The sequence below is a fragment of the Thunnus thynnus genome, chromosome 18 (genome assembly GCF_963924715.1).
Source record: "Thunnus thynnus chromosome 18, fThuThy2.1, whole genome shotgun sequence".
NCBI lineage: Eukaryota > Metazoa > Chordata > Actinopteri > Scombriformes > Scombridae > Thunnus > Thunnus thynnus.
In genome coordinates, this window is record NC_089534.1 from 11,767,587 (window position 1) to 11,789,618 (window position 22,032).

The 22,032-nt window shown below is 40.8% G+C and overlaps 2 protein-coding genes across 6 annotated transcripts in view; one reads left to right on the plus strand and one right to left on the minus strand.

Moving 5' to 3' along the window:
• Window positions 1-4,350, plus strand: LOC137169942 (galectin-3). Of its 2 annotated transcripts, XM_067573385.1 has the most exons (7): window positions 1-72; window positions 1,263-1,309; window positions 1,496-2,071; window positions 2,325-2,413; window positions 2,619-2,790; window positions 3,111-3,208; window positions 3,693-3,782. In XM_067573385.1, exons 2-7 carry the CDS (start codon window positions 1,268-1,270, stop codon window positions 3,694-3,696), a joined length of 981 nt encoding a protein of 326 aa, XP_067429486.1. In that variant the 5' UTR covers window positions 1-72; window positions 1,263-1,267; the 3' UTR covers window positions 3,697-3,782. The 2 variants fall into 2 exon arrangements, with proteins under 2 accessions (XP_067429486.1, XP_067429485.1); XM_067573384.1 differs by lacking the exon at window positions 3,111-3,208 and having other exon boundaries at window positions 3,693-4,350.
• Window positions 4,346-22,032, minus strand: part of LOC137169941 (mitogen-activated protein kinase-binding protein 1-like) — a 25,496-nt gene continuing 7,809 nt past the window's right edge. For 2 of the 4 annotated variants that reach the window (XM_067573380.1, XM_067573383.1), the window contains 27 exons: window positions 21,570-21,752; window positions 19,545-19,705; window positions 19,131-19,320; window positions 18,713-18,847; window positions 18,416-18,603; window positions 18,206-18,297; window positions 17,975-18,100; window positions 17,519-17,589; window positions 14,945-15,066; window positions 14,740-14,815; window positions 14,533-14,644; window positions 14,355-14,418; window positions 13,961-14,071; window positions 13,710-13,867; window positions 13,423-13,460; window positions 12,534-12,734; window positions 12,274-12,419; window positions 11,985-12,124; window positions 11,025-11,216; window positions 10,659-10,725; window positions 9,742-9,897; window positions 9,096-9,274; window positions 8,147-8,788; window positions 7,955-8,042; window positions 7,591-7,679; window positions 6,391-6,476; window positions 4,346-5,878 (listed from right to left, as the gene is read on the minus strand). In XM_067573380.1, coding sequence (XP_067429481.1) covers window positions 5,639-5,878; window positions 6,391-6,476; window positions 7,591-7,679; window positions 7,955-8,042; window positions 8,147-8,788; window positions 9,096-9,274; window positions 9,742-9,897; window positions 10,659-10,725; window positions 11,025-11,216; window positions 11,985-12,124; window positions 12,274-12,419; window positions 12,534-12,734; window positions 13,423-13,460; window positions 13,710-13,867; window positions 13,961-14,071; window positions 14,355-14,418; window positions 14,533-14,644; window positions 14,740-14,815; window positions 14,945-15,066; window positions 17,519-17,589; window positions 17,975-18,100; window positions 18,206-18,297; window positions 18,416-18,603; window positions 18,713-18,847; window positions 19,131-19,320; window positions 19,545-19,705; window positions 21,570-21,752 — 4,053 coding nt within the window. In that variant the 3' untranslated portion in view covers window positions 4,346-5,638. The remainder of the gene's footprint in view (window positions 5,879-6,390; window positions 6,477-7,590; window positions 7,680-7,954; window positions 8,043-8,146; window positions 8,789-9,095; window positions 9,275-9,741; window positions 9,898-10,658; window positions 10,726-11,024; window positions 11,217-11,984; window positions 12,125-12,273; window positions 12,420-12,533; window positions 12,735-13,422; window positions 13,461-13,709; window positions 13,868-13,960; window positions 14,072-14,354; window positions 14,419-14,532; window positions 14,645-14,739; window positions 14,816-14,944; window positions 15,067-17,518; window positions 17,590-17,974; window positions 18,101-18,205; window positions 18,298-18,415; window positions 18,604-18,712; window positions 18,848-19,130; window positions 19,321-19,544; window positions 19,706-21,569; window positions 21,753-22,032) is intronic. The other 2 variants (XM_067573381.1, XM_067573382.1) reach the window with 2 other exon arrangements.

Below are 22,032 nucleotides of genomic sequence, written 5' to 3' on the forward strand. Positions count from 1 at the left end.
GATTCACCTAAACCGCACTGCAGCCCGCAACCCGCTCCCTGTGCTTACCTGAAGACTGAAGAAGAAAGAAAGGTAACTTGAATTCTTAATCATATCTCTGGCAGTTTATTCTAAATAATGTATATTTCTGTGGATCAGAACCAAAAACATTCAGTTTATCTAATCCTAGAAGTTTTCTTGGTACCAGGAAAAGAATGTAATCCCTGTCTGGGTCCTGGGCTAACAGAGTGAGTGCAATGGTGCACAAAACAGATGGGTCTTTTTTATTTTTTAATCCACGTATAAGAATATAATTTATCTTTATATATGTATATGCAGCTTATCAGTTTCATTGCTGTTGATTGATTAGTAATGTTGATGATGACAAAGCTATTAAACTACATTAATCAATGAAAATATGATCTAGATTAGACCTTTTGCATTCATTTGCATTTATGTGCTTAATATTACTAATATTACTATTAAAACAGCTGTCATAAATAAGAAATAAGAATTTTCTGTTGGCTTATATTTATTATGTAACAACAAACATCAAGAAGAAGCATTAAATAGCAAGACCAGGTTGACTTGAATAATTTAACAATAGTAAGTGAATCTGCAGTCACAAGAACAACTATATCAGGGGTATTTCCTAGCCAAAGAATCATTGTTATTGCACATTCCTCTCTAAGTGCACATAAATCACTGATATAACCCAAAATCAATGTGCCATTGTGTTTCTGCATGACTCAGAATGATGTCTGTGGTCAGTATTCAATTACTACATTCCAGGGCATCCAATAAGCTTTAGTTAACACTGTTTACAGAGTCAGACAATTTTCCAGTGCAGCATTTGCTGACACTTTGACATCTTCATGAGCTGTAGAGTCCTCTGGTGGTCACCTGAAGAACTATTTCTTCTCTCTCTAGCTCATTAAAAACCTCACTCTGACTATAGTGCATGCTCTGTATCTATATATCTGTATGTATATAAAAAGAAACAAGTGAATACATTTGTATTTTAATATCTAAGTTAAATACCTCTTCTTGTCACTCTGCATGCTAATATCCACTGCTCAGTTTTATTGTTAATTTAGCATCCAGTATAGCTTGGTTTGGTTGACTGTTAAGTTCTATAATGTGCAATTGTTTCATTGTTTACTAAGATTTATTTAAGTTTAGTCCTGTCTTTAGTTTTCTGTCTTTGTGAAGTCATCCAAGACTTCCTTGTGATTAAAAAAGTAATAAAATAAATGAAAGTCTACTTGAACTTGTTCTGGCAGGCAGCATGGATGTAAGTACCTCATCAAATTGTCAGACCCCTACAATGGTAAGAATTCATCTCTTTTCTCCACATTTTACCTTCTAAATATACATTTTTGCTTATGTCTATGGGCCTTGTTGCAACTGCAAGTTGGTGTCCTCCATCCTGTCCACCCTCTCTCTCCCCCGTATCTCCATCCTGGCTCCTGATCCTCATGACTCTCCATCGTCCCCCTCTCCTCCTCCCTCTCAGCGTTCTGACGCTCTGTGTGGCAGCTACCCATCATCTGGTTGTGCCCCGCAGGCTAACAGCCTTTGGCCCAGCCAGCCGTCTGGAACTGGGTTCCCTGCATGGCCAGGACAGCCCACCCAGCCTGCACCATGCTGGTCCGGCCAGCCAAACACGCCCTGCTGGCCTGGGACACAACCAGCACCGGTGTCTGTCCCTGCCCCAGTTTCAGTTCCAGACCCGGCTCAAGTCATACCATCATACCCTGCCCCAACCTCAACCATAATCCCAGCTCAAGCTCCAACTCCAGTCCCAGCTCTGGCTCCAGCTCCAGGGCAAAGCTGCCAGCCTTGCTGGCCAGGCCCCCAGTGCCAGCCTCCACAGGCACCAGCGCCAGTTCAAGTCCCTGCTCAAGTCCCTACCATAACTCCTGCCCCAGTCCCAGCACCTGGTCCTGCTCCTGCTCACAGCATGCATCCAAATGTACCAGGTTGGCCTGCCCACCCTGGTTGGCCTTACAACCCTGGACAGTCAGGATGGCCTGGACAGCATCCATCCATGATGCCTCCACACTGGCTTCCACCCACATCTGGACCACTAGTGAGTCAAAGACAAGGAATCTGACTTGAATGCATCTTATAATCTTCTTTGGTAATATACAGAAAAGGTTAATTATTTAAATATATGAGTGGTAATTTTAATTGGTGAATGTATGGATGGATGAATGAGTGGAGGGTGGCCCTAAGTATAGCTGCAAAAATACTGATAGACAGACATTTGATTTAGCACTGGCTGTGGCTGCTTTATAATTCATGTTGTTTTAATGTCGTTCTCTCCCTCCATTACTGTTTAGAGTGTGCCATACAACTTGAACCTGGCCCGCGGAGCGTATGACAAGATGATGATGACCATCTTGGGCCATGTCAAACCAAATGCTAAAATGTAAGATTATGTAGATGTACTTTAAACATCTTTTTAAACCAATAAAAAAAATTGTTCATTCATCATTAGCTTTTAATTCAAAATACATTCAAAATCTAAAAATCTAACCAGCAGGTGAAGAACAGACATACAATGCTATACACAAGAGAAGCAATACATTGCCACAAAATGTATCCCGAGTGTAATGAGCTTTGGTTTCCCACAGGTTCACTGTGAACTTTCTGAGAGGCAACGACATTGCCTTTCACATCAACCCTCGCTTCAGTGAGGGCGGCAAGCAGGTGTTGGTACGGAACCACAAACTGGGTGAGCGCTGGGGCACAGAAGAGAGGGATATAAAAGGACCCTTCCCCTTCGCTCTTGGAAGCCCTTTTGAGGTGAGCGTCAGAAATAGGACTCAGACTGGGCAGTGGATAGGAGAACGGTGCTTAAAGATGCTATGTGTGGCATGTTAACATCAATAAATCATTACAACATTTATTAGGAGGCATTTGTTTTTCTATTTGTATTTTTACTGTACAAAAAAGGAGGGATATTGTTCCATTGGCACTTGAGTTTTTATAATCTAATCATTTTTTATTGTCCCATTTGCTTACGAAAATTGCCAAATAATTCTACAATGACATGTTGATGTTTAAAAAAGCTACACATGGTGCCTTTAACTGACTCTAGGTTACTTCTCCATGGTTAATGTCAGGGTAACGTTTGGCTGAAAAGATGGAAAGGGTTGGAAAGTCGTTTGGGCAGGCGGGTCCTAGATAAGGGAAGTGCTGTACTGCAGGGAGACTCCTGGAGGTCAGTGGGGGTCTCATGTTGCTCAATAACATCAATAACAATTATGCTTTACAAACATCGCCAAGAGGTTACTAATCTGAAGAGCTGATTCTGTCTGTGTTCATGTTTAATAACGAATAACAACTACTGCATGCTGAAATACATTCTCAGCACATGACTTACTTATCTGGTACCACATTAATGCATAATATATCATATTTCATGGGTAATTATATCAGCCCTGCAACAGTGAAGAATTTTCTGTCTTACTGTATATTTGTCAGTGAAAGGAGGATTTTCTGGATCTTGCATTGATATAAATCATCCTAATTGTGCATCTTCATATTTTTGTGTCCAGTTAGAAGACTGGCACTGCAGAATAACTGTTCCTGAATGAAACTGTGACTGGATATATGCATTTTTTAATTTGAATTCGTTGCTGCATCTGTGGTGGCTCACGGTCTCGATGGCAGTAGTACATTATTAGTGTTCTGCTCTGTTCCAGATGAAGATCCTGTGCACTCAAGAGACGTTCAGGGTGGCAGTGAACAACATCCCACTATTTGAGTTCCGGCACCGCATCAGAGAGCTCAACCAGATTGACCGAATCAACATCCTGCATGATGTCGTCCTCACCTACGTCAATGTGGAGACACTTCCATAGAAAGCACACACTTAATCATACAGTACATGTATCAACACAGGACACACACACACACGCATGCATATGAGCAAAAACTTGCACAGACACATACAGCACATACACCATTTATACACTACATTGATAAGGAACTAAAACTTTGCAAATTTTATGACATGGTGCTTAAAGATTGCATGAGTCAGTGTGTTAGTATGCAATGTAATATTAATAACGATATGAGCTGCGCTCATTCCATAATGTGTACTTCTTCTGCCACACAGCTAAACAATTTAATACACACAAAGCTTTGTTTTTCAGTGTGAAAATGCTACTACTGCTACTGTATTTATTGTGTACAATCTCTTCTATATTTTATTAAATTGCTACTAATAGAAAATACAACATGTACCATTATTGCCTGAAAACAACAATGGGGTTTATAATGGCTCATTTCCATGGACTCATGTAAACTGCAGATCTTATAAATTGAAATTTTCGGGCAAAAATAAATAATCATATTCAAGGTTTCTATTGTTTATTTTATCAGAGAACAGTGCAACAGTTTGAAACTGTATGACAGTAACACAGAGGAAAAAATCTCTTTCAGAGAAATATAAAATGCCAGTGTAACATCAAAATCAGCTCTAAAAAAAGGAAGAACAACAATTATGAATGATTTACATAAAGCAGTGAAAACTGCTCTAAAGTTACACCTGCTTTGCAACAAGGTTGACACCATTGGCACTAACATATGAATGGCTGACATGACTGAGGTAGCCTAAACAAAACATCTTCCTGGGTGCTTCATCTGATACAATCTTTCAGCCTTCTACCTAAACATCGGCTTTTCACCCTAAACCTGAACATTAGCATCACTAGCTAGTTCCTAAACAGGATGCTGATGTCAGTCCAGGTCCACCCGTTCAACATTACTGACCAGACTGAACACTGGTATGAATATGTATAGTCATGGTGAGCAGCTGACCTTTTCTCTAGTGTCACAATCAGGCAAAAGCTTCCATTAACACAAGATTTCAACAAAACTCAATTAGCAGATCATTATAGAAATGTACATAACCTGTTTCCAAGAGGCCTAAGTCTTTACGTTTTGAAACCTCACTTCATTGTGTGTTATTAACTTGACCAGAATATCAGTGTTTCAGACTAATGGAGAATATACTGATTGAATATATTTTCATAAAAATTCTCAAAGAGCATAAAACCTTTTGATTTTAATAACCCATTTGCTGTAATGCCACTCTTAGGACAAATCTTACATTTTTACTCCCAGTAGTAAGGCTGTAGAGTAATATCATCAGGACACTGTTCTGTCCTTTACTTTTATATATTGCAGGAACCTTAACCATCTGTAACTTCAGTAATATCTATGTCTCTTTGAATAAACATCATAAAATAGGATTCAAAAGCTTAGGATCACTGACTGTGTTAATCACTTATACAGGGAATAATTGATTTTGTGATGTAATTATAGTCTTTAGCCAACAACATATTTTCACTAGTTTTTGTCTACCTGTGCTCTTCATGTGATTTCATCATTCTCCCTCTAGTGTCTCTCTTTTTAACATTTTGTAATTCATTCTGCTTATAAAATTTGATTTCAAAAGTAGAAAACAGACAAAGAAGAGCTATGGCAGCTTGAAAAATAAGGCAAACTTTTTTCAGGCATAATTCCCGACATTCATTTCTTTCTGCCTTCAGTTTTTAAATAAATTATCAAAAGATTTCTGTGCAAATAACTAAATGTGCAATTCAGAGTGCTACCGAGTTGTGCCAAACATCAGTCCATCTCCTCAGGTCTTGGTATCTAGCCTTCTCTCCACTGACTTCAGCAGCAGCTCGGCGTACTGCTCCAGCAGAGCCAGGGCTTTATCTCCTTCACCTTTGATCTCCTGGTCCCCTCGGGCCTCTTCGCACTGTGAGTTGGGATATGTCAGGGAGTCCAGCTCAGCTTTAACTGTGAACAGGGCCTCGGACAGGATGCTCTTCATCTCCTGTTGATCTTCAGTGGGCTCTGGGCCACAGTGTAGCACCTGGTGTTAATAAACACATCCATGTACAGGATGAAGCAGTCAGTGAGGCAATGAGTGAGACCGTTTATCGCTTTTTCATCTCTTCATCAGATAAAATATAAAACCCCATGTGTGCAAGTTCATGGAATGAATATCAAAACACTCATGTAAAAATGTATGTGTGAAAATGTAGTATGAATTTCAGCAAAGATGAGATGTACAAACAGCAGCAATAGTATAAAAACACTGCATTATGAAAGGTGTGAGGCTATAAAAATGTATAAATATAGATATCAATAGCAATCTCTCCATATGTAGGCAATTTATAATAATAAGAGCAGAGGGAGAGGCAGAAAGAATAGGCATAAAATATGTGAGAAATAATTTTAACCTATTTCCCTCTTATCTCTCTTTTGCCCTATCTTTCTCCTGATTATATTTTTACTGTCACACTCTCTTAATCCCCCTTCCGTCCCCCCATCTTCTCGCTTTCTCATTTTCATACACACACACAGATACACAAACTCACTGACCGTAGTGTAGAGCATGATTGTTGTCCTAAGACTGTTGTGAAGCTCAGCAACAGCCTGCCTACAAGTTTCCAAGGTGATAGGGTGATCTGCAGAGAGAGAGAGAAGGACTCTTTCAAGTATAGCGCAGCATGTGGAAAGTCAGAGTGTGCACAAAGATGCACATACAGTACAGTTTATACACACACGCAAACACACACTGTTACCGAGTGAAGTACACGCATAGTAAATGTTGAGCGAAAGGTTGAGGAGCATTAAAATAAAAAAGACAAAACTTGGTAGCAAGAAAGAAACTATAGAAAATAAACACATGAGGAGGTTGCAGTACAAAGCCAAAGAGCAGTGGCTGTGCAAGCTGTGAAAGTGAGAAAAATGATTTCACAGTTTATATCCTCCAGCAAAACACAGATGTGGGTACAAATGTGTACTGGATATCACTCACTGGCATTTATGGTGTCTGTGTTTTCAAATTCAATTGAAATGAAATGAGACCTGTTGCCTCTGTTGGGCGGTTGGTGTCCTAAAGACAGCAGGTACAGAAGTGTGAACAACAGAATGAGTTATTTTAAGATTCACCTCTGCATTTGAACTCTTTTAGCTACCTTTGCTGACTCAGTACGTGAGCAGTGTGAAGAAAAAAATCTGCAGCGGCACTTCAGTTCACTGATAACTCAGCTGTAGCATCTTTAGCATTATACAGTGAAACTATGGGAGCTTGCTTGATGGCTTATTGCTCATGAAATCCCTTAATTTCAAAGGGAAATACCACATTTTTATATCTTGTTTACAAAGTTGACATGATTGATATGAGGGGTACTAAGCGGAAAGAGTTTATCCTCAAGGGAGTATAAATTTAACTGTAATCAGCCATTTAGATTTTTATCTCTTTATACAAGTGGAACATTTGGCCTGATGGTTGTGCTAGAGAAACGGTCAAGGGGCAAAGGTCAGACAGAACAATCCTGCTCTTTCACTAATGGAAAAATAAAAAAGAGACTTTCCAGTTTCTCCTCAACTCACCATTGTTCTCACAGCACTGACAGCATAAGGAGAGCGGCGTGAAAGACGGAGGGACACGAAAGAAACAAGGAGACTGACAAACAGGCCGGAAGGCGGAGGGTGAGCAGTGTGAAGAGATGGACTGATGAAGACGAGGAGTGGTAGCGACGGACAGGTTAGTAAAAGGGTTCTGGAAAGCGAGACCTGGCTGGGGGTCAGCAATCGATGTGTAGGCTTGTTCGGGCACCAGAGGGCACTCTTTAGCCACAGCCACCTGTCCTGGCTCCTTGGTACTGGAAGGAAGGTGAAAAAATGTGTCAGTTAGACTCAATCTGATGGATCAAATTAAAAGAATGGACTGAAAACAACAAATATCTATAAAATCTGCTCAATACTGCAACACTCCCATGTGCAAGGCAGTTATATAATTATTGTTTGATGATATTTTAATACAGAAAAGTGCATTTCAGTTAGGTGGAAATGTGACTAATGGGAAAACAATACACTTATAGCTTCTTGTCCTTATCAAAAAAGTACTTAAATGTTAATAAGTGCTGTAAAAATGTACCTCTCAGACACCGACTCTCTCCTCTGCTTCACTGGTAGTGAACTTAGCAAAGAAGGATCCAAACTTAGAGACAGATTTCTTCCCAGAGCTGACAACAAGATAAACACAAATTGACACACATGTAATCAGCTTTTGATTTCCTTAGTTGTGTTTTTGTATGTGACATCTATAGTATAAGGCTGGCTGCCTCACCTTGTTTATTTACTGCGGTGGATGCAACATCACATCCAGGGCCTATGTTAGGAGTAGAAGCCCTCGTCGTCGCGCCTCCACACAGGCTTGAGCTCGGCTTTACCTCTAGACAGAGACTGCGTCGAGGGCTGAGAGGCTGCTTGGGAAGCGGGATGCGAGAGGGCGGGATGTTCTGAGGGAGACTGGAGTTTGGTGAAACTGTAGCAGTGCGATGGGGGACAGTTGGGGAGGGACTGTTGGGTAGAGGACAAGATAAGGGGGACAACGGAGAAGAGACAGGGGATGGGAATGCCGTAACAGGAGATGAGGTGAGCAGGGGAAGTTCAACCTCCAGCTCCCCGGACAATCTCCTGCCTTTGGGGAAGGAAGGGGAGTTAGGTGGAATTCCCATCTGGATATCCTCGCCCAGTGACGAGGAGCGGCTGCTTTTGGCCATGGAGCTGGCAGTTGGGTTCATGTAGGAATGCTGGGGCTTGAGTTTGGGGCTCTCCCAGGGTAGAGGAGACTGGGGAGACTGTGGAGACCCAGAGGAGGGGGAGGAAAAGTGGAATGAAGGCCTAGGCATGTCATGATCCAGGAAAAGTTGCTGAGGTCTCTTGCGCAACTCTCTTCGGTCACTAGAGGGCACAGGGGAGTGATGAGCTGGAGAAAGGATGAAAAAGAACATTTAACTGCATTGTGTGAAATTGTCATGAATTAATTTTCATGACTTCAAAGTAATTACTCACAGTCAGATAAGGGAAAAATAAATTAACTCATTTTGTATATTTGAAAGAAAATGAGGAATCTGCAAACCAAATTATGTTTAAATGCACTCTTGAGGCAGTTTAACTGTCTCACAATATGCAGCTAATGGAACTAATGAAGTTCATTAAAAACTCTAAGATCATTATTAAAGAAACAGTAGCAAATGTATAGTAAAAAAAGGGGTAATGATGATGAAACGTACGGTCTGAGGCCAGGTCCTGGGCAGAGTGAGATTTCTGTAAACACGTCGCTCTGTCCAGCAGCATCGGAGCTTTAGCTGGAGGGTTGGACAACCTCCACAAGTGGGACCCTGAAGTCTTCTTTTTCTGGGGTCTTAGGGTGGGAGCACAGTCTCTCTCTGTAGCAACAGCATCTAACCTGCTGAGATGCAACCCCACAGATTTAGGACCACTGCACACACAGTTACTGAGGCACACAACTTCTTCATTTGACACTTAAACAAGCACAAGTAAAATATGAGTCTGTGGCTCCACTGTCATAAATTACTCAAATGTATTTGCATGTGCATATTTTTTTTAAATCATATTTTTAGAGTTTAGTTTCACTCACCTTTGTTTACCTCTATGCATTATTAATCTGTAAGAAACTGTCTTGAAAATATATATAGGTTGTGTAAAAATGTCTAAAAATCATAGCCTTGTTCAGCATGTGTTGTACTGTATTCTTTCCATGTGGACTTATTAAAGTTTTATAATTATTTACACAAACCAAGTGCCATTCGTGCTTTTTTTGCATTTATGATTCATTAATCCAAGTCAGTCAAAGCGGAACATGTCTAAAAATACACCATCCATGCCGCTGCTATGTAGTTTATGTTTTCTTCTTACTTTGGCTGCTCGATCCTGCCAGGGGACACAGGGGTCTTGTCCTCTGTGTTTCTGCTCTGGCCATCTTCCATCAAGGGCCGTACTTTTGACACTGGAGGCTTAGCGGAGTGGCTGCCTTGTCCCTTTCCATGCACTTTGGCAAATTGAGGTACCCCCCTACGGAGAGAGAAGTCATCACAGAGTTAGAGGAGCAAATGAGTAAAATACACAATGTAGCCTATTCCACTAAAGTAAGTTAAAAGAGTAGTTGGAAAATATGTTTATTAACTTTCTTGCAGAGAGACAGTAACTATGAAGCTACAACCAGTTAGCTTAGAACAGGAAACAGCTGCGTTGTCTAGCTACCTTGCCCTGCATAGAAATACTCTGGCACATAACCCCCTTATAAAACACAAGGACTAAATAAACAAGTTATAACATGTTAATTAGTGAGCTTTAGAAGTGCTAGGATTTTGTTACTTTTAGCAAGGCGAGCTGTTTCCCTGTTTCCATTCTTGCTGCTAAGCTAAGCTAACAAGATGCTCGCTGTAGTTTACTGTACAGACATTAGAGTGGTATCAATCTAATTCTAAAGAAAGGGAATAAGCTTATTTCATCAAAATGTCAAACCATTCTTTAAACCATGCAGTTAAATGTCTCGCTGCAAATTCCAAACACTCCTGTGTCAAACAATCCTGTCATCTACCCTGCATTATAAATACAAATAAAAAGGTAAAAACCTGCATGAGAGAAACCAATCCTCCTCTCACAGACAAAAAAAATAAATAAAAAATACCCATTTTAAACTGACAACTTCCCTAGATCAGGAAGGTACACAGATGGTTTAGCAGAGCAGTGTGCATGAGTCCACATGGGTTCGTAATTATAGCTATGCGTCCACACTGGACGCACAGTGGACCCACAGTGGTCAACGGTACCTGTTATTATGTCCTCTGGCCAGGAAGCGTGAAGACATACTGAGCCGTGGGACTCTGCTCTGCTCAGCTGTGGATGGACATCAAGCATTAGAAAGAAACAAAGAGGGAAATAGAGAAAAAGAGAGAGGAAAAACACAGAGATACAGAAACTGAAAAAGAAACCAAGATATTGCTTGTGCATCTACTTGCATGTAAGGTTGTTATTATTAGTCACATTAATAGATAAGAAGAATGATAACACATACATACATCTGAGAGTGGTATCATTCTTCTCAGCTAACTCTGAGTAAGACAGCAATTAAGCGTATTTCCCAAAACATTAAACAATTCCTTTAAGGGTACATGTGAATGTTTGCCCTCTCCTACCCGCACTGCAGCTGTCTGCCAGTGTCTCAAAGTTCTGCTTAAGAAAATCCTCTTGGCAGTGTTCAGCAGCATCAGTCACTGTCCTCAGAGCCTCGTCCATACTGGTCAATTCTGCCTTTAGCTCCTCTTCCTCCCTCTCCTCATTCTCCTCATCAGAGCTGTCTTGGCTCAGGGACTCCACATCTACAGAATCTGAAAGCAGAAAGGAGGAACAGTTACAACTGAGGCACAAGTGAGACAAAAAAAAAAACCCTTGACCTTGGTACATCTACCAGGTATCGCCTAATCCTTGACAAATGACCAGCCAGAACAGTGAGGCTTATGTGGTAGTATTATCTGACATATTTCCATCAGGTCTGAAAGTGAAAAAAATCCTGGACTCAGTGTGCTCAAATCCCTGTCTGCGGGTATCAGCTTTACAGTACTGTATGTTGAAGAGATATCATGGCTTTCATGTAGATTTTAGCTTTTCATTTTAAATCTAGCACTTGACACACTTTGTGGAGACATTTATAACTTCAAACATACAGAGACAAAACTGCTGAAATACAGCATACAAGGGTGACTTTGACATCTATTTAATATTCCTCAGACGTTTGCCTGTTTTATTCAAGCTTATTGCACTATACGCTCACTGAAAACTGCGGCGAGAAAAAAAGAACATTACTTAAAGCCATGTATGTGCAGAATTTTTATGTGATATCTGTAGACAAATGAGAGATTTGTGCAGTCTAGGCTGGGAAACAGTGCATTGCAGTCTGCCACATTGCATTTTCTGGTACTACCACTGGGGGTGCTAAAGTCAGACATTTTCAAACTGTACACATAGTGGCTTTAACGCTAATACTCAATATTTGTGTTCTTGTGATTTCACTCTGTGGAGAGTTAAATTAATCTCATCATCTTTAATATTTTTTTCTTTTATTATGTCTCATTAATATCATCAAAGTAAGATCTCACCATCCAGGACATGTTCAGGGCTGGACTCTCTACTGTCATAGCCCAGAGAGCAGGCACTGTCTGGGCTGCGGCTGTCCTGGCTCTCACTGCGGATTGCTCGCCCTTGCATCCTGCAGTGCTGCTCCTTCACCAAATATTCACTGACGTAGGAAAACAGAGAGAGGTGGAAACAATGGGAAGCAGGGGAGGAGTGGGAAACATTAAACCAAGAATAGGAAAGCACTTTTGTTCTTTTCCTGTGTTATTGTGATCACTTAAGTGAATCCATGTATGCTGGGCAGTGATTTACCTGCCCGGTAGACCTGTATCATCTTCGTTTTCCTCAGGGTAGAGCACTGCTCCGTCCGTCCCCTTGATGCCCTTGGATGTGTGTGAGGACAACCAGTCAGCGTGTGGCCAGGGCCGATGTCGCTTAGCTCTCTCCTCCAACTGCTGCTGTAAGAGAGACAATGAGTTGGGAGAGCGCTCAAGTGAGAGGCAGAACACATGCAGGCCTGTTTCAACACTGACATTTCTCTCTGTCTTAGCCGTATATCCATCCATACACACCATGGGATCCTGGAGGCTGGACATGCTTTGTCTTTCTCTGTCATATGGGGGACAGTTGGGGTTTTTCTTGTGAGCAAAGGTCTCCAGCTGCCTCAGGTCCATCATGGATTTAACTATCAGCTCCAGAGAGCCCATACGATGAGACCAGCGCCTCCGAGGACGCTTAGCAGAGTCAGGAGTGATCTGGCCGACGACTCCACGCTGGAAAGAAAGTGTAGTGACAAAGAGGTTAACAAACAAGTCGACTGAACCATGATTTCTATTGAAAAGGATGCATGAATGAAGAATATCACACATTAAATTTGGCAAGTACTGAAATTGTCATTTTCTCCCAGTTCTAGTTTTCAGCCCTCCCACTCCACTGTATTGCCGAATGGATTTCACATCACTTTTTATCGCTTTTAAGACTCAGCAGGGAATTTCCCCCTAGTAACATCACAGAGGATTTAATCTCACTCGTGGTAGAGTCAAGCCTGAGATCCTTATGCCACTTCACTCCTTCTGAAGTACAGAGAGAAAACTAAAGAGATACAAGATAGGACTGAGCTGTTCATCAACTGTCCATTCTGCATATTTAAAGCATTTACTGAATATTACATAGTGTTAGTAAAAATGTTTCTGATTTAGCAGGAACTGAATTAAGGGGAGACAAAGTGGCCATTCAAAACACTAGATAAAAGCTTTTCTACCTTGCTTGTTGCTATGAAACACATATTTTATTATAAAATTGTTAAAAATGTACACTGGAATTATCCAGAGAGCCTCTGCTGCCTGACCAGTCTATTTTTATGGGAATAGCAAGGTAAAAATGGTAATGTGAAGGTTTTGATAATGACAATGTGTCTTCATATTTAGTATTTCCAAAAAATATTCATTTTAAGGCACCTACCTTTGTCAGCTCCCAGTCTTGTCCTTCATCTGAGCCACCTATTGTATGAAAGAGCACAATAATTAGAAGCTTAGAAACAACTACAGGATCATTTTATTCCTGGATTGTTTTTCAAATCCTGCTGCTCTCCAACAGAGAGGTTAAAGGTCAGGGACACTACAGCAGGACAGACACTCCTTGTCATGGTTTCTAGAGCCTGAATGGAAGACATTCCTAATTTCCTTGATCAACATCTGGATTAGGGTCACCACTGTGTTTTTATTCTCAGTCAGTTCTTCAGATATTACCTGTGTCTTCTTCACCGTGGCTGCTGTCAAAGGAAGTGTTGGTTATGTTGTCTTCTTGGTCGTTGGAGTCTTCGTTCTCTGCTCCATCCTCCTCATCGTGTTCGTGATCACTGTCAGAGGACAGAGCACCCAAAGCCGGGGCGCTGTACACCTCTCGCCTGGAGTAACACAGTAAAAGAGTCGTTTTTGGTATAAATATGACTCAATATAATGAAAGGTCCTTAGAAATTGCAGGTGGTGTGTGTCATTACCTGAGACTGGAGGTCTTGCATGGCGGTGTGTTTGGGTTTTGTCTGAGCTGGCAGAGCCTCTCTCTCATGCTGATTGTCAGCTCCGGAGCCAGTCGCCACACAAAGATACAGCTAGGAGATAAAAGCATCCAGGCATTAAAAATTCAACATTTCATTTCAGCTTGACTATTGAGGAATCTGTCTGGAAACACATTTCCCCACTCATTTCCTCTAGCAGCAGAGGGTGAAGAGGATTTTAATTTGGGCACAGAACTCAGTCTATTCATATTTGGATATTCCATTGTTATTTTATCTTTGATTTTAAATATATAACTAGTACGTGTTATTTTTTTAGCATTACTGAGTCTAAAAGAATCTGAGGTACTGCAACTGCACATACAGGAGTGTCTCTCACCTGTCCCCTGACACAGAAATCAAATGCTTGCAGTTGTTGGTAAACTTCATCCCAGTGACAATCTCTGAAAACCAAAAAAGTCAGTTTGTTAGTGGGATTATGGTCCCTGGAATGATAAAATCACATTCCCTACTGCTATAAAAGTGTGTATTTGGGGTGCAGGTGTGTGTTCTGTTACCAGAGTGTCCGAACATAGTGGCGACACACTCCCCTGTGTAGAAGTCGAAGATGCTGATGTTTTTATCGGAGCAGCTTGTGGCCACATATTGACCTGAGGGATCGATCTGAACCTGCCAGGCCGAAATACGAAAGAGTTGTATAGTTCATATACTGTATATGTACACAAAAGGAATGGCTTTTGGTTTTCTGTGGAGATATATGTTACCCTGAGCAGACTGCCATCTTCACTCAGTGATCCTTTGTAGAGTTTCTTCTGTTTGCCACTGCTGATGTTGAAAATCCTGGAGACAGAAGGAGAAGAAAAGACACAGATAACCTCAAAATGTTTAAAAGTGAGCTTCACTTATTTCACACTGTAAACTGTAATAATCAAGAACATAGAAACAGACTTTAAAAAAAAAAACACTCACCTGATGCAGCGGTCCTGACAGCCGACAGCAGCGTACTTGCAGGTGGAGTCGACACCCATGTCATACAGTGTGGTCTTCCTCACCATGTGGTGAGAACGCCTGAACTCTGTTCCTCTGTCAGTCTGCATAACAAAAACAACAAGAAACACATTCAGTGCTTTACTGAAAAGGAGGACAGCTGTAGCTTCAATATTTCATAGAAATGTGCTAATTAAAACTTATAAAGAGCTCAAATACATAAGATACAAACTCAAAATGCGGCGTTTGAAATATGACTTATGATATCAAAGTCATGTCAATTGAAAATTACAGCTTAGGGCTTCCTATTTGAATTGGCATACAGTTAGTCTACAAAGTGTGTCAGTCCATTTCAGCAATTTTAATGAATTTACATGTTGACAATAGCTAGATATTAACATTACAATTGCATTACTGGACCTGGTTGTACAGTAAAAAGAGCTGAAACGAGTCATTCCTGTTCTCTGAACTCTAACATTTACATTCTGCAGTATTCTGCAAGTATTGTATATACAGTACACACAAATGATTTTTATATTATATTTATATATATTATAATGTAACACATTATTTTATTATTTATAGTAGTATAAGTATAGTATAAGTATCCAAAAATATTAAGCACACTTTGAGTTTAATGCAAAAATTAGCATTTTATTCCATTGAAGCCACCCTCCACCTCATCTGATAACACAGAGAGCTTAACAGGAGCTGTAATGAAATATAAGCATTGGTATTGTTTGCAAACGATGTAACAAACTTTAAAGTGCATCAAGTTATCTAAAAGCTGCAGAGATCAGATTGAATCAATAGCAGTTAAGATTAAAATGCCAAGAACATAGTAGTTGCTTCAGTTATAATTTGGAGGAAATTAAATGTGGATCAGAGACTCAGTGCTAGTTATGATAGGTCACATAGTTTTTTGAAGTTTAAGCCATAGAAAATCAGCATTTGCACATCCAATCACACAGACATGGTCCGAACAGAAGACTATTATGGTTCATTTAGAAGCCTTGAAAACACAGAGCACGATAACCGACAGCATAGAAGATGCTTATTTACGTTCTGCTGGGAACACAGGCCTGTCACAACAAGTTTCTAAAATGAGTACTCCATAAATATCTAGATGCTGAGGAGCAGTTTTGCTTCGAGACTAACAAGCCATTGTTTATTGTGCTCTACAAAACTGAGTCACAGCAGTGGCCTGAATCGAGTCTTAAGTTTTAAGAAGAATGTTGTAACTTATGCAACTCTGGCTGTACAGGAAACTGCCCCAGTAACCCAGACGCAAATCTAGAGGAAAGAATGCAGCATGATGTCTCCTTTATCACAGTTAGTTATACAACTCGTGGTCCAAATTCTGCTTTTGTGGGACCTGCTGTTGAGTTGTATTCACAGGCAGAATAGAAATAGATAAATAGATTTAAAGAATAATACATAATTTTAGTCAGGAGCAATGAAGCAACAAAGAGCCCTGAACCAACATTCAGCTCCACAATTGCGAGCATTTTCAGAGAAATATTCTATTTGGTGTGTCATGAGATTCTCCTGTTGTACCAGAGTGTCCCTCTGTATCAAAAATAGGCAACAAGTCAGCCATTTACAGTGATTTTAAAATAGCTGCAGGAGAAGCAGTGACTCAAATGGCCTAATTGCTTTCATAAAATGATGGGAACATCTGATTAGAACCAAAACAAGCAGTGACAAAAAAAAACAAAACTGTGTCATTAAAGGAAAATTCTAGGAAATTTTGGGTGAGAGGATCAATGCTATTCTCACATCTATATGGTAAATATGCAGCTGGAGCCAGGAGATGGTTAGCTAAGTGTAGCATAAGGACTGGAAATAGGGGGAAACAGCTAGCCTGGCTCTGTCTGCAGGTAAAAAAATCTGCCTACCAGCGCCTCTAAAACTCACTAACATGCATCTTTTTGTTTAATCTGTACAAAAACCTAAGAGTAAGAGGATAATTTTCTGTTTTTCAAAGGGTTATGTGGTGGACAATTTCTTGGCTGGGAGAAATTGGCAGGTAACCAGACTCACTTTAACCAGATGAAGTTAAAGTGCTTACTGAGAAATACTCCGGCACATAACCCCCAGTATAATGGTAAATTGCTGTTTTTATTTTGTTTTTGTATGGATGTGTTAATTAGAGAGTTATTGAGACGCTGAAAGGCAGTTTTCTTCACCTTTAGGCAAAGCCATGCTGGTTGGTTCTTCCTGTTTCCGATCCTGATGCTAAGCCAAGCTAATTGACTGCTGGTTCCAGCTACATATCTAACATACAGATGTGAGAGTGGTATCAATCTTCTCGTCAAATTCTTGGCAAGAAAACGAATGAGAGTATGTGTTGAACTATTCCTTTATATAATGATTTATTACATACAACAAGTTATATAGTTCTAGTTTAGGTGTATACAGGTGATTGCATTCATGATTTCATTGTCACTTATGCAGATATGTGTGTTTACTGGAAATATTTCCACCTGTGGAAAGATACATGTTTGATAAAAAAGTGGGAACTGATGGATTGGATCCCGGTCAGTCGTGTCTTACCTTGTGTGCAGTGCGGAAGTAGATGCTCTTGTCTGCCCCACAACTGATCATCCTCACCTTGTTTTCGTTAGCTGAAGAACAAGAGAGAAAGAAAAATACTCCTTGATGACAAACTTTTTTGAGAACATCTTTAAATTAGGCATCACAGAAATCTTTCCAGCCTCCCGGCACAAAGAAAACATACAATGAGAAAGAAGAAATTCAAGGCAGAAACTGATGCAAATATGTACATTGCGAAAGAGGCAACAGAATGCAAAAACCTCTATTGCACAACAGAAAAGGCTTTGCTTAATACAAACAAAGCTCCACTTGACTACACATGGATAGTTGTCATCTATTATTTAAACAAGCAGTGCTGCAAGTGAAATAAAAGAGGGACTTTGAGTGAGTGGTGATGAAAGCCAGGATTAGGAAAAGATTAGCTGTCAGATGTTGACAGAGTCTCAAGTGGCTCACCAGCAAAGCGGACGGCTGTTATGGATGAAGAGTGCTCGTCGAGTGTCTGTACCAGACTGTAGTCATCCTCAGCATCCAAGACATGAATCAGACGGTCCCTGCTAGCTGTAGCCAACAGCTTCAGACCTGACAGTAATAAGTTACAGTTATGCACGTAGAGCCACAAACACTCTTCAAGCTTGCCATCATTTTAGTCATTAGCACAGTCACATATTGTATATAAACACTGACCTGTTTCTGGTTTACTGTACTCAAGACAGAGGATTTCAGCATCATGGGCATCCACTTTCAGAATCTCCTCCATGCTGCTGAGGTCATGAACTCTGTACCAGATACATACACATCACATTTATTGAAATGGGGTGGAGGTCACCTGAAGTGAATCACATTTATCAGACTTTATGTATAGTCCACATTTTCAATTTCCTTTTCTTGTCCTACCTCAGCATCCCGTTGCGATCTCCAGATGCCAGATGTTTGCCGTCTGGACTGACACAGATGGTCCGGATGCCTGTCCTGCTCTCTGCTGCCTGTCCATCCCCTAGTTTGTCTGCATTCACATTTGTCATACATTCTGGATCCTGCAAGGCAGCAGTGTTTCCATCTATGTAGATAATATTCAGGAGATCCTGCAAAGCAATGATGAAGAGAGAAACCACTCATCACACAGAGATGAAATAACAATATAACTGTCCACATGTCTTTGGTAAAACATTGTTGTGTTTGAAGCCAACTCACACTGCTGAGGATATTTTGAGAATGAACATGAGTTTCCTCCATGTGCCACAGTCTGATGGTGTTATCAGCTGAAGAAGTAAGAAATGCACCTGATGACAGACCGGCACCCATATCCCCAGGAACATCTGGAAACATCTGAGGAAGGATGAGATAGAAAATGGGTGGGTAGGTGTTCAAGGAATACAAAATCCACAAGTTAAACAGGATGAATTTATAGAATTCAAGTGCTGTGCTGTAGACTTGGATTCTCTATGAACCATAACCATGTATAATAATTACTAGCTTTGGTGTTTTGACACATCAAACATCTGTCGCTGGCTGTGAAAATCTTTCGATGATGCAGCAGAATCCAGTCTATACATGGCATGTGTCACAGTGCTTAAAGATGTGTTGTTCACTTCCTCCTGCCAGTGTTTACCTCCAGGTCCCAGACACAAGCAGCATGGAAGAGGGCAGAGTGCACCTTCCCCGCCCTGTTGACGTCTCTCACATCCCACACATACAGACTGTGATCACTATAAACACAGCTGAGCCAGTTGCTGACGGGGTCGTAGGTAACAGCAGTGGAGTCTGGGTAGCGGGTGTCCGTCTTGGTGGAGAATAGGTGGCTGATGGGTGAGAAGATGGAATACATTTGTAAAGATCATGGAATAAAAACAACATATTTCTCAAAATTAAGTGATATATTTCTGTCAAAAAACAGGAAAAGAAGAGAGGTTTGAACTGTAAAATGGAGACACGTCAGACAGGAAGAACTATAAATAGATTGCATTTGATCCTGCAGTGGATCGATGCCAAAGAAAGGCTGTGTTACTCCTGAGCTCTTCCTCACCTGGCCTCAGTGATGGCCGAGACGTCAGAGCCAAGGGGGTGCGGCCGTGGCAGCGTGCAGACAAAGTGCAGATCGATGGGGCTGAAGGCTCGCACTGTTCCATCAGCGCAGCCGCAGAAGATCATATCCTCAGACAGAGACAGAGACTGGGCCACGCCCGTCTATCAAAGGCAAGACAGGATACAACAGGCACATCATTACTATGTTCCCTGCTTCTAATTACACAGCTCTACAATTTACAGATAGAGAAATCATGTCCCTTCTTTACACAATAATGTAATAGTAAAATAAATAGTAGTTTTAAAAAAGGAAGATAAACTGCAACCTGGAGTCAGTCATCATTATAAAAATCACCAATGTAAACAAAAATTCTATTACAGATTCAGGAAAAATGTATTTTATTGTATAAAACCCAAGGCGTTCCCAGGCCAGAAGAGATATGTAGTCCCTCCAGCAGCCTGGGAAACGCCTTGGGATCCCCCCCAGGAGGAGCTGGAGGGCATTGCTGGGATGAAGGATGTCTGGCTTCCCTTTCTCAGTCTGATGCCACCACAAACCAGTCCCGGATAGGCGGCAGAAAATAGATGGATGGATGATATAAAACATATTTATATCATCCCCACAAATAAAATATGTAACAGTTGAGTGTAGGTGGGTTTACCCTCCACAACAGTCCTGCCTGTCAGTTAAGTTACAGACGTTTGCAGTGGAACATAAATGTGTCCTCCTTGGACTACTTCCAAACACAGTCTGTACTTGTCCTTGTTGCTAATCCCTCTTTGATCCTCTGACAGAAGGCAGGAGCACCTTCATCTTCACTCTCTTGATTTAACACCACAGCTGGACACTGACCATAAACTACTACTGGCTGTACAACACTCAAAACCAAAGTAATGGTAACTAAGTGTTTATCTTAGTCTACTTTTCACAGTGTTTATACTGTTAACACTGGTAAAGGTAAATTAAATTAATGAAATAACCCATTAACAAGGTGGACACCCAGTGAATCAATAAAAAACAAAATGCATGTTTTGTTAAAACAAGTAGCATTTATGGCCTTTCAAAGCTAGAAATGTGACCTTCCATAATTGATGCTATAATGTGATTAGTTTGACATTTTGGGAAATATGCTTATTTGCTTTCTTGCCAAGAGTTAGATGAGAAAAACAACACCACTTGCATGTCTGTACAGTAAATATGAACTACAGCCAGGAGACGATTAGCAAGGCTTAGCACAAATACTCGAAGAATAGGTAAACGCTAACCTGCCCCCAATCCAGAACCTGTCGCTTTTGTACTTAAGTTTTTTTTTTTTTTTGTATAGAGGAAACAAACAAATTATATAACATGTTAATTAGTACACTTGAGAGGTGCAAGTAGCCTTTTTTTTCCTTCAGGACAGAGCCAAGCTAGCTGTTTATCCCTCTTTCCAGTCTTATGCTAAGCTAGGCTAACCGTCTCCTGGCAGTAGCTTCATATCTACTGTAGCACACTGTGAGTGAGTAGTAACTCTCAGCAAGAAAGCAAATGCGTCATTCTCAAAATGTCAAACTATTCCTTTAAAGAATGACAGACTGAATCATACCCCTGAGGTTTTATTAAAATTGAACCCCTGGAGTCTAGGACATCATGATTGAGCTAAAAATTTGTATCTTTCATTACAAGACCTCATTAGCCCATTCAATGCATTTTTCCAACACCATGTTAAAATCATATCACACTTTGATTGCTTATTTTAGAAACTGCATCTTTGTGGTTAAAACACAAAAATGAGGCATCGACATAGGGGGGGAAAAGTGCGATTTTTTTGTTCAAATGATGACAGACTGATTCATTAGAAGAGCCCAGTGTTGCATATCAGCTAAGATACTGTATATAGATAAGGTTAGCTGATGCATGGAATGACTCAATGAATATCCCCTCCATCATTCTGATATGACTAAAATGATTCACAGGATTTAAAGTAGTGGTATCACAAGATACCCGAACAAAACCTGTTGGATACTTTCCCTGTCAGTCACTCACCCGTAGGTCCACCCACTTGTCCAGCATCCTCTTGCTGTTAAATTCACACAACAGGCCCGAGGAGGTGATGCAGAAGGTGGAGTCAGATTTGGAGCCTCGCCCACAAGCCACATCACAGAAGAAGTTGTTCCTCAGCTCTCCCAGCAGCCCCGAGCGGCCCAGCAGAGGGACAGGAGCATTGGCCTAAATGCCACAGAGGGATGAGGGTTAGCTGATGAAGCACAAACTGTGGTGGTTGAAGCAGAACACTGGTTGTATCCACTGTTACAACCCAGTAAACTTTGAAATGTGTGCATGAGTGTTGCTGGAAGATTTCTTTTTGGTGTCATGTTTAAAATAATAACTGTTGGATCTCTGACAAACCTCCCAAGCTCTCACAGTGGTTACAAGGAACAATAGAAGTCATCCCACTAGAAGCCATGACCTATTGGCTCAAGGACAAACCCTCAATGTTCCATAAAAT